This window comes from Balaenoptera musculus, chromosome 17, assembly GCF_009873245.2.
Source record: "Balaenoptera musculus isolate JJ_BM4_2016_0621 chromosome 17, mBalMus1.pri.v3, whole genome shotgun sequence".
Lineage (NCBI taxonomy): Eukaryota > Metazoa > Chordata > Mammalia > Artiodactyla > Balaenopteridae > Balaenoptera > Balaenoptera musculus.
The window spans coordinates 28,629,669-28,644,478 of NC_045801.1; the positions used below are offsets into that span (position 1 = coordinate 28,629,669).

Sequence of the window (14,810 nt, forward strand, 5' to 3'; positions counted from 1 at the left end):
ACACTTAGATAACTGTGTGCTAAGTTACAAAAATTGCACTTTTTTCCCATCTAAGAGATCTTTATACTATTAAGGATGTAGTTGAACCCAGAAAAATGGAACAAATAAAACAATTAAAAATGAAAGGTGGATCTGTGAAAACAGTACAAAAACAGTCCCAGTAAACTTGAGGAACCTCTGATTTAGGCCTAATGCTGGAGAGTTTAGTATCATGAATACACCTTTTTTTGTTGTTTTTTGCCGCACCCGCGGCATGTGGGATCTTAGTTTCCCGACCAGGGATCGAACCCGTGCCCCTGCAGTGGAAGCATAGATTCTTAACCACTGGACTGCCAGGGAAGTCCCAATATGCCTTTTAAGGTTAATCGTTGATTAAGCTACCCACACGACTTAAGGGACTTTATGTTTCCAAATGTCAGCCCTACTGCCACCATTATGCCTGCTTTCCTTTGTTTCTTAAGTGTCTTTCCTTGTTCAAAATTTCTTCTTTAAAAAGTAGGTAACACTTGAGGCAGGAGTTGGAGGGAGGCAGGGGGAGAAGAGAAAAGACACATTTAAGCCCTTTCTTTATCTGAATTCTTCATTTTCCATGAGCACAACCTACTCGGATTACTCAAGAGTCAGAGTCAGAGTCAGGAGGCTGCCTAGGGGAATGGAAGTCACTGAGAAGTAAAGGACTGATGGAAGGGTAGCTGATGGTACAGGAGGGAGGAGAGACAAAAAAAAACCAAAAAACCCCACGAATTTAGTCTGCTGCATCTGATCTGATTTGAGTAACTCCATGAGGAATTGTTAGTATCATTTTATTAATGAGAAAACTGCGGCTGAGAAAAACTGACTCATAATCTTATCCATTTTCTTTTACTCTGTGCTGTTCTTAAGAATATTAATTTCACATTTTGTGTAAAAACAGCATATAAAATTATATATTTGTATATTGACTATAATGATATAAAAAAGATCAAGTGAAAACATGAAAAAAAATATGACTAAATGCTAATAAATTGTGGTTTTTGAGAGATGGGGTAAAGGATGCCTTTTTTCTTATTCCTAGTTTTCTGTGTTTTCCATAATACACGACTGCTTTTCTGTCATCAGCAGCAATAACAGCAACAAATAAAAGGCATATATTGTTTTAAAAGGAAAGCTGCTTTTGTCTCTTGGGCTACCAACATTCCTCTAGGAAGGTAGAAGGCTTTTAAGAAATTTATGTAAACAAAGACTGTTTGGCATTTCAAAGGCTTTTTCAGCCAAACAAAATCCATAATGAAAGTTTTGCCATAAACTTTTAGAGTTTCTACTTGGACTATGTTGCAGTTTCCCACCAGTTATACTGTAACAAACAAACAAAAAAGTAGGTTAGTGTGACTCAACTGAAAATGAAACTGGTAGCCTGATCTAGAAAATATTCTGCCTACCCCTGTATCCTGTGGAAATAAAATATTTGAATTGAATGTGTTTATCCATAGTGTAGTCCTTTACCAAGATATTTCTGCGTCTCCAAAATACTGAAAGATCCAATCAATTCCTTTGAAATACAGTCAATGATAAAGATATTTTATCTACACAATGCTGAACACCTGAACTGACTGAACGGAGAGAGATCTTTTGGTAGTGTGTAGATAGAGCTGAAATGGGAAAAATGTGATCATTTAAACCATGTCTCCATTATCATTACAGCCAATTGTAAAGCAAAAGATTTAGTCAATCAGATAATTCTTTTGTCTACACAATTCCAAGCCATTATTCTGAGTAATTTGTTTCATTGAATTTACCAAATATTTAGTTGGTTTCCTAAAACATAATTGAATCTGAATAATAGGAAGAAAAAAGATTCTGGTCTGAATTTTCTGCATAGGGGATATAAGTTAAAAGCAAACAAATGAACGAACAAAAACCCCACACTTGTCCCTTACATATAAATACTCTTTTATTTCTTCTTAAAACGTAGTTCTTTTAGCCTATGCACATTTGACTTTCATTACTTGGTTAGAAACACATGGTCCAGACAGAATATTTATTAAAATGTAAATTAAAATTGCCTGAAAGAAAAAACATGCAGAGAAAATATTAGAATAAAAGTTCTTGGGTTATAGGAGGTGGAGTTACAACCTTTGGAAGATTTAAGAAAAGAACCGTTTCAGAAGAGGAAGAGCCAGATCAAAGGGTCACTGATTTTGGACAAAACTGACTCCCCTTCATGGCTCTCATTCCATTCACTGGGGGCACTACTGTTCTTCCAGACTCGGAACCCTGAAGCCACATTGAATTGTTCCCTCTTCATCCTTTGTATCTGATATGTTCACATCTCACCCTCTCTTTCTTTGAAAGCTCTCTCTGGTTCACACCTTACTTTACATTCTCCTGAGAGAGAGTCGTGCTACTTCATGCCTGAATTACTACCAACAACTTCCAAAGTGGTCCCTCTGCCACAAGTCTCTCAGCCTCCAACCCTGCCTGGTCCACAGCTGTCAGATTTATTGTCCCCAAACGTCACTTTCCTCATTGCTGCTGCCTGCTCATCACTCACTTTCTTCACTGTCCCTCCACTAAGTTCAAACTCCTTGCTCTGCCTGATAGTTGGGATCCTCCACAGCCCTTTCCCTCATTCTCCTTCTCTCTCTCTCTCTCTCTCACACACACATCAATCCAATCTTACTTTTTGCTGTTCCCCAAAGACTTCATTTTAGTCAACCAAATCACTACATACTATAAAAGTCCCCCTCCTGACGCCGTCTCCACATCCATCCCATTCTCATCCCAGCCATGTCCTTTCTGTGTAAAGTGCTGTCCCTCTTGACTTTTACTTTCCAAATTATCATCCTTCCAGAGCCTTCTCAAATGCCACCTCTTCCATGAAGGCTTCTCTGATCCCTCTAGCCCCATAATTTCCTTTCTTTTCTCTGAACTCTCCTATCTATAATCAAGACTGAATTACACGACATATTACTTCAATACACTTCTATTGATTTATATGGCATCCCTTGTTTCTCAAGGAGGGTATTATTGACATTTGTAACAGGGCACTTCATTGTGCAGGGCTGTCTAGCACATTTCAGGTCATTTGGCATCCCAGGCTCCTGATGCTAAGTGACAGGGATGTTATTGTGACAACCCCAAATGCTCTGAATACAATTCCAAAGGCCCTAATTATTAAAAAGTTCCTTGGAGGGGCTTCCCGGGTGGCGCAGTGGTTGAGAGTCTGCCTGCCAATGCAGGGGACACGGGTTCGAGCCCTGGTCTGGGAAGATCCCACATGCCGCGGAGCAACTAGGCCCGTGAGCCACAACTACTGAGCCTGCGCGTCTGGAGCCTGTGCTCCGCAACAAGAGAGGCCGCGATAGCGAGAGGCCCGCGCACCGCGATGAAGAGTGGCTCCCGCTTGCCGCAACTAGAGAAAGCCCTCACACAGAAACGAAGACCCAACACAGCCAAAAAAAATAAATTAAAAAAAAAAAAAAAAGTTCCTTGGAGAAGTTGCTATATCATATACACACCTGCTCAACAAATGATCTTTGTTTAAATGGTGAATGCATATTTTAAAGAATAATATTTCCCTTACAGTTGCCAACATATTAAAAAAACTCAGAATGAGACTAATTAAACATTCAGATGAACCAACACTCTATGTTAGGTGTTTTTCATAAGGTATTTCATTAAACCCTCACACCAACCCTGGTTGTTATTTATCCTTATCCTTAAAGATGAGGAAACTGAGGCTCAGAGAGTTCTGCTTACCCAAGGCCATACATCCAAGCTTGATTAGAGCCCTGGCATTTTAAAGCCCAGGGTATTTGGAGTCAAATATTTGGCTTTTTCTCTTACCACTCAGCCTCTGTAAGGGCAGCCTATTTGTAACAGCTTTGAAATAAGAGTGTGAACATGTAACACAATTAGCAATTTAAAGCACATTATTAATGCTGATAGGTGCTAATGACTATAATTGAAAGGGAAGATATTAGACCAGACAAACAATTTTTTAGAATTTGAAACAAGGATCTAAATTAGAGCCTAATGAATGAATCTACTCCCTGACCTTCTTTGCTACAGACATTACCCTATGTTTAGTCTCTAACTGAGATGTACATATTCTTTACTGTCTTATTGTATTCTTTACTCTCTTAATGTTTGTCTTGGCAGATGGCCAACAGATCTCTCTAAGTTACCCATAATCAAGTTTTGGGTAATAGATGCCCAATGCAAGGCCCAGTAAATATGCCTTGTATTAGGTAGTACTGCTAGACCCAAAGCAATAGAAATCTAAGAGCTGGCAATAGTTGCTCAACTCTTCCCCAGTTGCTCAAGTCTTTTTATCACCTGGGCATCTTTAATAATAAATGTTATATAAATCAAGTATCATGGTATCATTTAAAATGTTGTATATATTTCTTTCTAGTGACAGTTCATTATTCATTTCATGCATGTCTAAAACACCTACATTTATTAGTAACTTATTTCACTATGTGCCCAATGTCCAGTTACAATTCTTCATATTTCAGCTGATCCAGAGTTTAGGAAGTGATAGTGTGGATGATTCACGTGCTTACTTTAAAAAGTACACTCAGTTTCTATCTATGCACATAGGAAGAACTATATTCCTGCAGGATTTAAAAAAAAAGAAAGAAAATTCAACCCATTTCATAGAGCCAATATTGTTGATTTCAAGTTTTTCTTTTCAGCTCTGAGGATGTTTACCATCTATTTTTTTTCTGTTTAACAAAGAAGGAAAAGGACCTGAATGCCAAGTTCATAGATAACTTAGAACAATTGTGTAACTATAGGTAAATGTGCATAGGATATAAAAGTATTTTATTCCTGTATTGTCTTATTAACCATATCTACTGAAACAAAGTTAACCATTTGTTTAACTCATATAAAACCATTATTCAACTGTAACCACCTGAGCATTCAGGTGATCTGAAACATAAAAGGATTTTTAGTTATGCTTAGCAGGAAAAACAGACATTTAAAAAAAATTCAATAATTGTTTGTAACAAATTGAGCTTGGTGTTAGCCTTTTATTAGAACACTTCCTGAGCAAAGTGCATTTTGAACTTCTACATGCTGGGACACTTTGTAGGGAGGTGGAGGAGAAAGTAATAGAATCTTTCTCCACTAAGACTAAAAAAAAATATAAGTCCAGTAACCCCTCTCAGTTTCATTATTCTTTTGATTCATCTTTTCTCAAACTATCTTGTCAAGTATTTGTCAGACAACAGAATTCTTAAAAATATCCAGTTGCTCCCTATAGAAGCCAGAAATGGTCTAAATATTTTGATAACATTTCTCAGAGAGGCGCAAACATTTTAAAGGTGGAATTCTAGGGTTTTTGTTATATTTCCTTATATCCCAATAGCACGTGAACTTGTATCTGCTGATGTGCTATCCAAATTTTCCCATCTATTTCTAGATCTTCAGTTGTTTTAGAGATGGATTTAATATGTAAAGCAGAAGCTTACACTGTGAAACATTTGCATGATTGTATTTTAGTTTTACCATTAGCTAAGTAGGGCAAAGTTGATCCCATCTCACAGGGAACTCTCTCCCACATTTCCTCTGTGGACTTGGAGGTTCAGATTTGCTTACCTGCTTCCTTGAAGATACTGTGCTGTTGAAATATCTACTAGAGGTCTTTGAATTCAAATTCTTGTTCTGATGGGTTGAGTCATTTTTCCATGTCTTAGAGTTTTCTTTAGGATCTGAAGGAATGGGATTTAAGAAGAGGATCCTAGCTATGAATCCATAGAGGACAGTGGCCAGGATCATTGGAACAACATAAAAGACACCGAAGTCCATTAGGTAAATAGGTGAGTAGTAATTCCTGGAGATCTTGTAGCCACAGGACACCACAATAGCATCTTTATAGGTGCTAATATTGAGATCCAGCAAGAAGAACCACAGCATACAGTAAATGGATGTGAAAGCCCAGACAAAGATGATGATCTTTTTGGCTCTGGAAAATGTGCAGAGAAACTGGGCTTTGATGGGGTGACAGATTGCTATGTACCTCTCAATGGTAAATGCTGTGATTGAACAAGAGGATGCATTAATGCCCAAGTACTGGAGGTAAGTAATGCAGAGGCATCCAACGTAGCCATAAACCCAGGAACCATAGATACTGTCCGTTATGTTGGGGAGGCCTGCGGCCACCAGGACCATGAGATCAGCTACTGCTAGACTCACCAGGTAGCAGTTTGTGGGCGTCCTCATGTGCTTGGTTCTCATGACCACCAGGACTACCATGATGTTGCCCACGATGCCCAGACCACAAATAATGAGCACAAGGAAGATGGTGACCACTTGGTATTCTAGGGCTACCACGGCTCGAGGCTGAAGCTGTGTTTGGTTCAGTTCACTTACTGTCTGGTTTTCCATCTTTAGTGGCTGGAGCTTTCTCTGAAACACTTCTCAGCACATCTTCTTCCCAGTGCCCTGCCTTTATCACAGTGGTTCTCTCCCCCTGTGAAGAGTTAAGTTCATGTTCATTCACAGCATCACCAATTCTGATCAAGTCACCGTCACTTACAGGTAATTCTCCTCTCCTTTCACCTCCCATTTTTCTGCAGTAATAGGGCTCCTATGTACTCCCCAAAACTCCTTTTGTTGCAACTCTACTGTAGGATGGAATAACTGTTTTGACTACCTTACAATAAGAGGGACCGGTTTTTTTCTTAATGGAGAAAAATGCTCAAGAAAAGAGACACAGAAAATGCTCCTTGTTTTGAAAGAGTGCTCAATGGGGGAAAAAAAAAAAAAAAAGAAACAATATCTGCTACCTGAAAAATAAATACAAAGACATCTCTCAGATGCTTGGGAAAAGTACAATGGAGAAGAAAAAGATAGCAGGGGGAAAAAGCCAAGAGGCTCAATGATCAAGCTTGACAGAAAATGAGCATCTGCCTCCTTTGCTCTCAAAGGGTGAGATCCCTTTGCTACAAAATAGCAAGCCTTTGAACCTACCTCTCCCCATGCCCTCTGCCCTGCAGACCCAACAGAGAACAATTTCTTCTCTTACCTTTTCCTCTGTAGCGCTGCCTGCTTTTCCAGGTAGATGAAGCAGTATTAAGCGCGAGTTTCCAACGCTGCAGAAAACCTCGTCTACTTTGTTTGACAGGGAGACTACTTAGCAGTGCTCTGTCTTCAGAACTGCGGTTCTTCTAAACCCTTGCAGCCTTTGCAGCTGATGACAGCCCATACAGCCGCAGCAGAAGCAGCAGCAGGAGCCGCAGCAGCGAGCCTGTCAAATCGTAGATCGTCCCCTAATGAGAACATGCTCGCTCGCTCTGTCTCCCCCCGCCCCCCTCCCACACACGCGCAAACACACACGCTCACTCGCAAATGCCAGTCAGTCCTCACTGATTCATAATCTTCTCCCCTCGAAGGATTTACTTTTAAATGTGCTAATGATACAGTTCTAATCTGGAAGGCTGAAATCACCAGCAAGGGGTCCAGAAGCAGCTGGTCTTATAGTTGTTTATAGTCTAAGTTCTACAGAAACTCCAGTACCTGAGGCAGCCCTGAAATATATTTACGCTCCCTGTTTGATAGGACTTGGGGATGGCAAATCCTTCTCAGTCCAGACACAGCCCTTGAAGCTTGAGATATGTGTCTGAGCTGAAATCAACTTCTTTCCCTACTATGGAAACCCTTAGACTATTTCTCTGGTGAACCAGTGAAATTGACTCCCTCCTCTCATATGAATGGATTTTAAATCATTTCAGCTGCAATCTTCTGAGGCTTATAAAGATTATTTTTTAAAAACCTGTTTGAGCTAAGAACATCAATTTAAACCTACATATGATCTGTGAACTTTGTTTTTCAACTCTGGCTCTGCGTCACTTACTAGGATCTCTCTAACTGCTCTGGACGCCTCTCCCCTCTTCACCCACCCTCTGGACTGCCAACCAACATGTACCACCCAGCAATGTTTTGTGTCAATTTATTTCTAGGTGGAAATCTAAACCAGGGCCACTCTGGTAACACACCTCTGAAACAAAACTTTATAAACAACCTTTTTTAGGAAAGTGTACTTCGGCTTGATTTTTATTTCTCTGAAGTAGCCCATGGGCAAATCTTTATAGTTTTTAATGGAATCTCAGAAAGTATGTCTTTCTTCTCCAGGCACCAACTGAATACACCAAATGTTAATGTTTGTCCACTTTTATTTCAGACTGACAACGAATAACAGTCCTTAACTTAATGCCCTATATAGTGAACAGGTTGATTCTCTACTCTAAGAAGTTTAGATGTTCTTTTTTCTAGAAGATGTCAATGGAAGAATAGATTCGGTGTAGACAGGAACATGAAGGAATCAGAGTCATGTTCAAGGCTAGGTAACAATGGGATGAAGGCGAAGCTTGGATCATATTGAGTGGATTCCACCCTTTGAACCATCGAGGGCTCCTTGAGTATCTACTTCTCCTTCTAAATCAACCAGAGTTACAAATTAATGACCAATGACTCAGATTCAGGTTTCAGAAATGTACTGTTTGGCCTGCACAATGTAGGCTCAAAGGTAGACTATCATCTGTCTACCTTTCAATATTGAGAGACTGTAGAGTAAATCTGGATTTCTGCCTCTCACAAATATGGAAAGATCTGGCAACCAAGAGTCCATATTCCTGCTAGAAATAATCATCAGAAGCTGAGTAGCGGTTGTGAGTAGCAGTCTGTGGGGGGACAGGATGTGTCCTCTCCTCTTTTCCTCCCTCTTTTCTGTCACACAGGCCAGCTTCACTCAGTAATCCTGCACACCTGGCCTCTGTAGCCTCTCAAGTCTTGACTCTTGTATCACATGCAGTGTCTGAGAGAGACAGTGGAGGGTACCAGCCAAATGCAAATTCTTTTACCCCGAATAGGATTTCTGCCCACCTTCTAGTTTGTTCCCGCAACTGGTTTAGCAGATTGGACAAAGGGTGCCAGCTTTACTTCTCTCCCTGCCCTAGAGGACAGAGATTACTCTGAACACCTTGTTTCTGGTTGAGTCCTCTGCATTTTGGAATGAAAAGTGCTTTCTAAGGTGAAAACATTGCCTCCCTACCCCATCCCAACCCCACCACCTCCAATCTGAAAGGCCTCTTCAAAAGTCACACTTCATAAAGCACATTTTCCCCTCTCATTGTCCCCAGGATTTTAGTCAGCTTTCAGGCCTTCTGAAGAGACCTTATTTTAAGTCTTGGGTAGTAAAGATGAGGGGAGAGAACATCTACAATGCTACCTGCCCTGGCAATTCCACCTCCCTCTAAATCTTAGCACATTCTTCAGCATTTCTATGTAAGGACGTCATTCTGAGTCTTCAGTTTGTATCCCTATTCATTCTTTTAGCACTTAATTGTTAAGCTCTTACTAGGTACCAGGCATCTAGTATATAACATTTTGTTTTTACCTTCAAATAGGTCATGGTCTATTGGGAGAAGCAGACTTAGGAACAGTTACAAATATGCATAGATATGTTGAGAGGGCTTAGGTTGTGAAGGGGAAAGCATTTGTGGGTGGTAGGGGCAACAGACTGAGGGACCAGCGAGGGCTTCCGAGGCAAGGTAACATCTGAGAACAGTCTTGAAGAAAAGTATAGCTTCTTTTTGAAGGGTGGGATGAGTGAAGATATTCTGACTGGAGGAGATAGGATATATAAGGCCCAGCTGTGTAAAATGGCAAGGATTTTGGGGGGTGGGGGGGTGATTTTATGATTCTGCTTTGGCCATGAGGAGTGTGAGCTGGTGATGGGACAACCACTGAGGACCACCAGGCAGCTTTCAGAGTAAGGAGCGCTCCTTTCTGCTCTGACTCAGACCATCCTTGGCTGTTCCATCCCTCCCCTTTAACTAGTTCTTTCATCTGTGGAGAGTACTAACTTCTGCTTTCACCATCCCAGACTTGCCTGTCCCTTATGGTCCTGTCTGTTTTCAAGCTAATTCATGCTCTTTGCAAAATTATATTTTCAAAGTAACTGTGATTTCATAAGGTAAGTGTTTTATTTGTAAATCTCAATCAGATAATATCTAATAAATGCTCCCTAAGTGTAAAGAACTGCACAGAAATAGTGTACAACTAGATTACACTTTACATTTTGGGGTGAGATTTTTTTCTCACAATAATATCTTAAATTCTAACCCACTGTGACTTTTATATCTTTTGAGTAATTCTGACCAGAGAGAAATGCATCCTTTGAAAATAGTTCAGTGGTGTCTGTTTTGAAAAAAGGTTGGTAAGTCATGGTTACAGCATGTAGATGGTGCACAAACTTCTCATTGCCCACTTTCAGTTTTGCTCCGTTTCCTCTGACCTTTAGCCTGGCCTTCTCAGTCGTGTGCCACTTGGCTAGCATCGATAAGAATGAGCATCACACTTACAGGCTCCTTTGTAAGAACGCCCTTGGACTCCAAGGTGGGACTTTTTTTTTTTTTTTGGCCTGGCCTCAGACTTGACCCTCAAGCTTGAGGAAAAGATTTAGCACTTCTGCTTCCCACTCTTGGCATTCCCAACCAGACAGCCAGCTTGCTCTTGGTATCTGGCTTTCCCTTTCTTGGCTAACCCAGGAAATCATCTGCTTGGCCAAGTCTCTGTCCCTGGGACACAGTGGCTGACATGATTTTACACAAGAGGAATTCTACAAGAATTCTACATAAGAGGAATTCAGGAAAGCCCTACCCTGGTCTCTGAAGGTGATCTTAGCTAACTAGGTAGTAGCTGGCTATCAGCTGGTTGTCATGAACCCTTTAGTAGAAAGATGATTATTTATGCTATCAGCATTTCTCAAACGTTGGTGTGCATCTGGATCTCCAGGAGAGCTTGTTAAAACCTTGATAAAACCGCCCCCAAATTGCTGTTTCAATAGCCCTAGGGTGGGACCTGAGTATGTGCCTTTCTCATAAGCTCCAGGTGATGCTGACGCTGCTTGTCTATGGACCACACTTCGAATAACCTTGTACTGTGTGATCTAGCTCAGCGGTTCTGGTGTGGGAGGTGGGAGCAATGAGGAATCAGAATCACCTGGAGAAAGTTTTAAAAATTTACATATCAGCTTAGCCCTCCTAAGTATTTCGGGTTTTGGTGTATGTCCTCAGATTGGACTAGGGCCTGAGAAAGAGAGTGGGGCTCTGGACAAAAGCAATTGACTTGTTCTCCTCTGTATCTATCACTCTTTTTCATCTCTACTATCATACCTGGAGCTTGGCTTGGCAGGTAGGGGATTGCTGCAAAAGAGAATATCTATGCTCACTGTGGTCAAGTGGCACTGGGGTCAGAGATACTGTAGAGCATCCAGCTAGGTCAGTGGTTTGCAGGACCCAGACCATGGTGAGGAGAGGGCAAAATTTAAGGGGGTTCCAAAAACCTCAGTAATTAATACCATCAATATTTTAATGCAATATTTTTAAAATTAAAGTTTATGCAAAAAAGTCTATGATGAATACAATATCAACATTTTAAATAAAGACAGCATCAATATTATGAATTTTCCCTTTCCATCCCTTGTTGAATTTCAGAATTGTCTGGGGAGTTTTAAAAAATATAGATAGTTAGGTCCCTTTCACAGATATTCTTATTTAATTAGTCAGGAAGTGAAGCCTAACCTTTGATATGTACAGTGATGATTAAGAACCACTGAGCTACACCAACAAATGTTGGTCTCTGGAGGTGAGGGAGTGGTGGTATGTGGGCGTCCAGGCTGCGGGAGGGCCAGGGAGGTGAAGTAAACTAGGTGCGGGTAACCCACCCAGATTTGGAAAGGTGACAACAGAAAATGTTGGCAACAGAACACTAGCACAGAGTCTGGTTCCTGAGAAAAATTATGTAACTATACAGGTTTCTAGATTTAGAAGAGCAGAGTGAGGTACAGCCTATCGAGTTGAGATTCAGACACAGAAACCACAGAAGACTGGGTCACTGGAACTGGGATAGAAGGTTTGTGTTCTGGAAGTAGTAAACAAAGTCAACTCAGGATTTGATGCTAAGTCACCTAGATACTGAACTAAGTATCCTTCAAAATCTCCCTGTTCCGGTGTAAGCTTGATCACAGAGCTTTGAGTAAAAGAAAGCATTTGGCAAACATTATAGAAAAGAAGTCAAAATTCATTTTTGCTGAAATTTAAATATTAGCTAGAGAAAACTGTTGGCTGTTGATCAACAAAGAAAAATACTTTATGAAATGGGATTATGAAGTTGTGTTTGTGCTTATTGGAAAAGGTACAGAACCTGAAAGGTAAAATAAGTAGTTCAGTAATATTGTATATTTTGGGCACAAAGTGCCCTTCCTTTCTATTTCTCAACCATATATACTCTTATTTTTCCATTCCCTAGTGTCCACATTTCTGGAGAAAATAAGATCTTAGATTTAAAAATGAAGTACAGTAGAAGTCAACCTAAAAATATTTTAAAGTGAAAAAGTAGAAACACATATACATAGCTTCTTACCCTCTGCAGTCTGTAGCATTTGTTATCTGGTTAGATGAAGCATGTTCAGGAAGTGTTAACACCAGTTACAAAAGTTTCCCCAAAGTGTCATGACCTACACAAAAGATCGAAGAGTAAGAATTTTAATAAAAACTTCTGAGCTTGTAAATCAACTTTACTTCAATAAAAAAATAATAATAATAAATAAATAAAAAGAAAAAAACTTCTGAGCTTCTGATTATTTTGATTTATTGTATGTTTTATGGAACACTAAAGTTATTTTTAAAAATTCATATAATATTAAAAAGTTACTGTAATTAAGTTATTATAAAATCCCATTTTGTAAGCTGAACATGGCTGACTCTGGCTGCTAGGAATTTCAAGTCCGAATTTATATCCTTACATAAATGGTTGTGTAAGACTTTATCAATAAAATGTTTTTTTTGCTTACTAAGTCTATCAACTTTGTATTTGACCTTCAGTTCCTCCTCTGCTCTTATTTATTATGTCAGACACACAGATGCAGACACATAACACTGCTTCCCAGATACGTATATATCATTTAAAAAATCAATTTTATCGAGGTACAATTTACATAAAATAAATTCACTTTAAATGTAGAGTTTTGTGAGTTATAGCAAATACATATAACTTTGTAGCCACGACCACAATTAAGATACAGAAAACTTCCATCATCCTAAAATGTTTCCTGTGTTCCTTCCCATTCAATTCTGTATCCCCCGAACAATTCTATGTTCAGGTAAATGTTGCTCAGCTTTCTATCTCTAGACTATATTTATCTTTTGAAGAGCTTCATATAAGTGGAATTATACAGTACACACTCTTATGCACACATAAATCAGCATAATGTTTTTTATATTTATCCATTTTGTTGCATGAATCTGTAGTTCCCTTTTATTGCTGCACAACATTCCATTGTATGGTTATATGGATATATCATATTTTATCCAATCACCTGTTGGTGGATATTTCAATTGTTTTCAGGTTTTGGTTAATATGAGTGAAACTTCTATAAATATGCATGCAAATACAATGTCTGTAAAAACATTCTGCCATTTTTCTTGGATAAGAATTACCAAATTCCAAGCGCGAAAACTGTTGGGACATAAATTTAGTATATGCTTACATTTTTAAGAAATCACCAAAATGTTTTCCAAAATGATTGCAACATTTTCATACAAATTTACATAATGTTTTGTTTTCATAGAAACCTACATAATGGCTACATATAAAAAATTCAAAGCAGAAAGTAACTGTACACATTTAGGGTGAACTCCGCTTTATGCATTTGTGTGTCCCCCAGCATGCAGCAGAGAGAATACACAGAGTATACAGAAAAGGCAGTTCGTGTACAACACGAATTTGTTGTATAAATGAGTGAATTAATTTTCCCAAATGATTGCCTTAAACTTAATTCATAGAAAAGATATGCTGAGTAAATGACATAATATATATCAAGCACTCAGTCCAGTACTTGGCACATAATAAAAGTTTAGTATATTTATTATTCTATAAACACAATGTGTTCATGGAAAATAAAACTGGTATTATTAAATTTGCTAAAACACCACATACCACCTTTAAAATTTCTAAGTTATAAAATATGTCTTGCTGAATCCAATGGGGTTTTTTAGTGGTTTGGCTAAGATATATCTCTGTGGAGATCCTAGTGCCGTATCTCTCTTATTCTTCTAAAACCCAGTAAATGTGAATTATAACATTAAATGTTTTCATGCCTCCATAATTGTTTATTAATTAATTAACAAAATGCAAGCATTTGTTCATTCACCATAATTATGTTCATAATGAATGAGGGAATTTGTATAATTGAAATTCTTAACTGATGCCTTTGAAATTACGATTGTGATAGGAAACGTTGAAAAAAATGGCTTGTTTTAGTTGTCAGGAATTGTTGGCTTACCTAGTACGCTAAGACAGAAAGGAGAGCACAGAATACTGAAACTGTACATATTTTAAAAAAAGAAAAAGGGAAAGGAAGACAGTAAGTAGTTAAGAATGAAATCTGGTCACTTAATTATTAGATTGTAGTGGCAGCTGACTATTCGGTGTTACTGATGAAATCATCCAAGCACTGATGTGCAGAAGGGATGCATCTCCCTGAGGAAATGTTTTCTGACCCCCGCACAGCACAGGTGGCCCAAACCCTTGGAGAAGGTGGGTGGGGCTTGTTGGGAGTAATGGTGATAGGAAACAGGGGTTTGTTTGAAGGAGATAAGTAAGATCTGCCAAAATCAAAAGTATAGCATCTTCGAGAATCAAAGGCCACCTCAATACTGAAAATGATTTTTTTAAAAAATAAAAAGAGGCATTAATGTGGAACAAATTTTCCATTTGTGACATCGTCATAGTAATTTCCTCTAAGGTGAGACACTTCT

General features: G+C 39.0%; 1 protein-coding gene across 1 annotated transcript in view; it reads right to left on the minus strand.

The window, feature by feature from the left end:
- TRHR (thyrotropin releasing hormone receptor) overlaps positions 1 to 7,271 on the minus strand; it is a 43,165-nt gene extending 35,894 nt beyond the window's left edge. Inside the window, exons 1-2 of the mRNA XM_036830427.1 lie at positions 7,016 to 7,271; positions 5,587 to 6,460 (exon numbers count right to left, since the gene is read on the minus strand). Of these exons, the coding sequence (XP_036686322.1) occupies positions 5,587 to 6,375 (789 nt within the window). The 5' untranslated portion in view covers positions 6,376 to 6,460; positions 7,016 to 7,271. The remainder of the gene's footprint in view (positions 1 to 5,586; positions 6,461 to 7,015) is intronic.
- Positions 7,272 to 14,810: the final 7,539 nt, after the last annotated feature.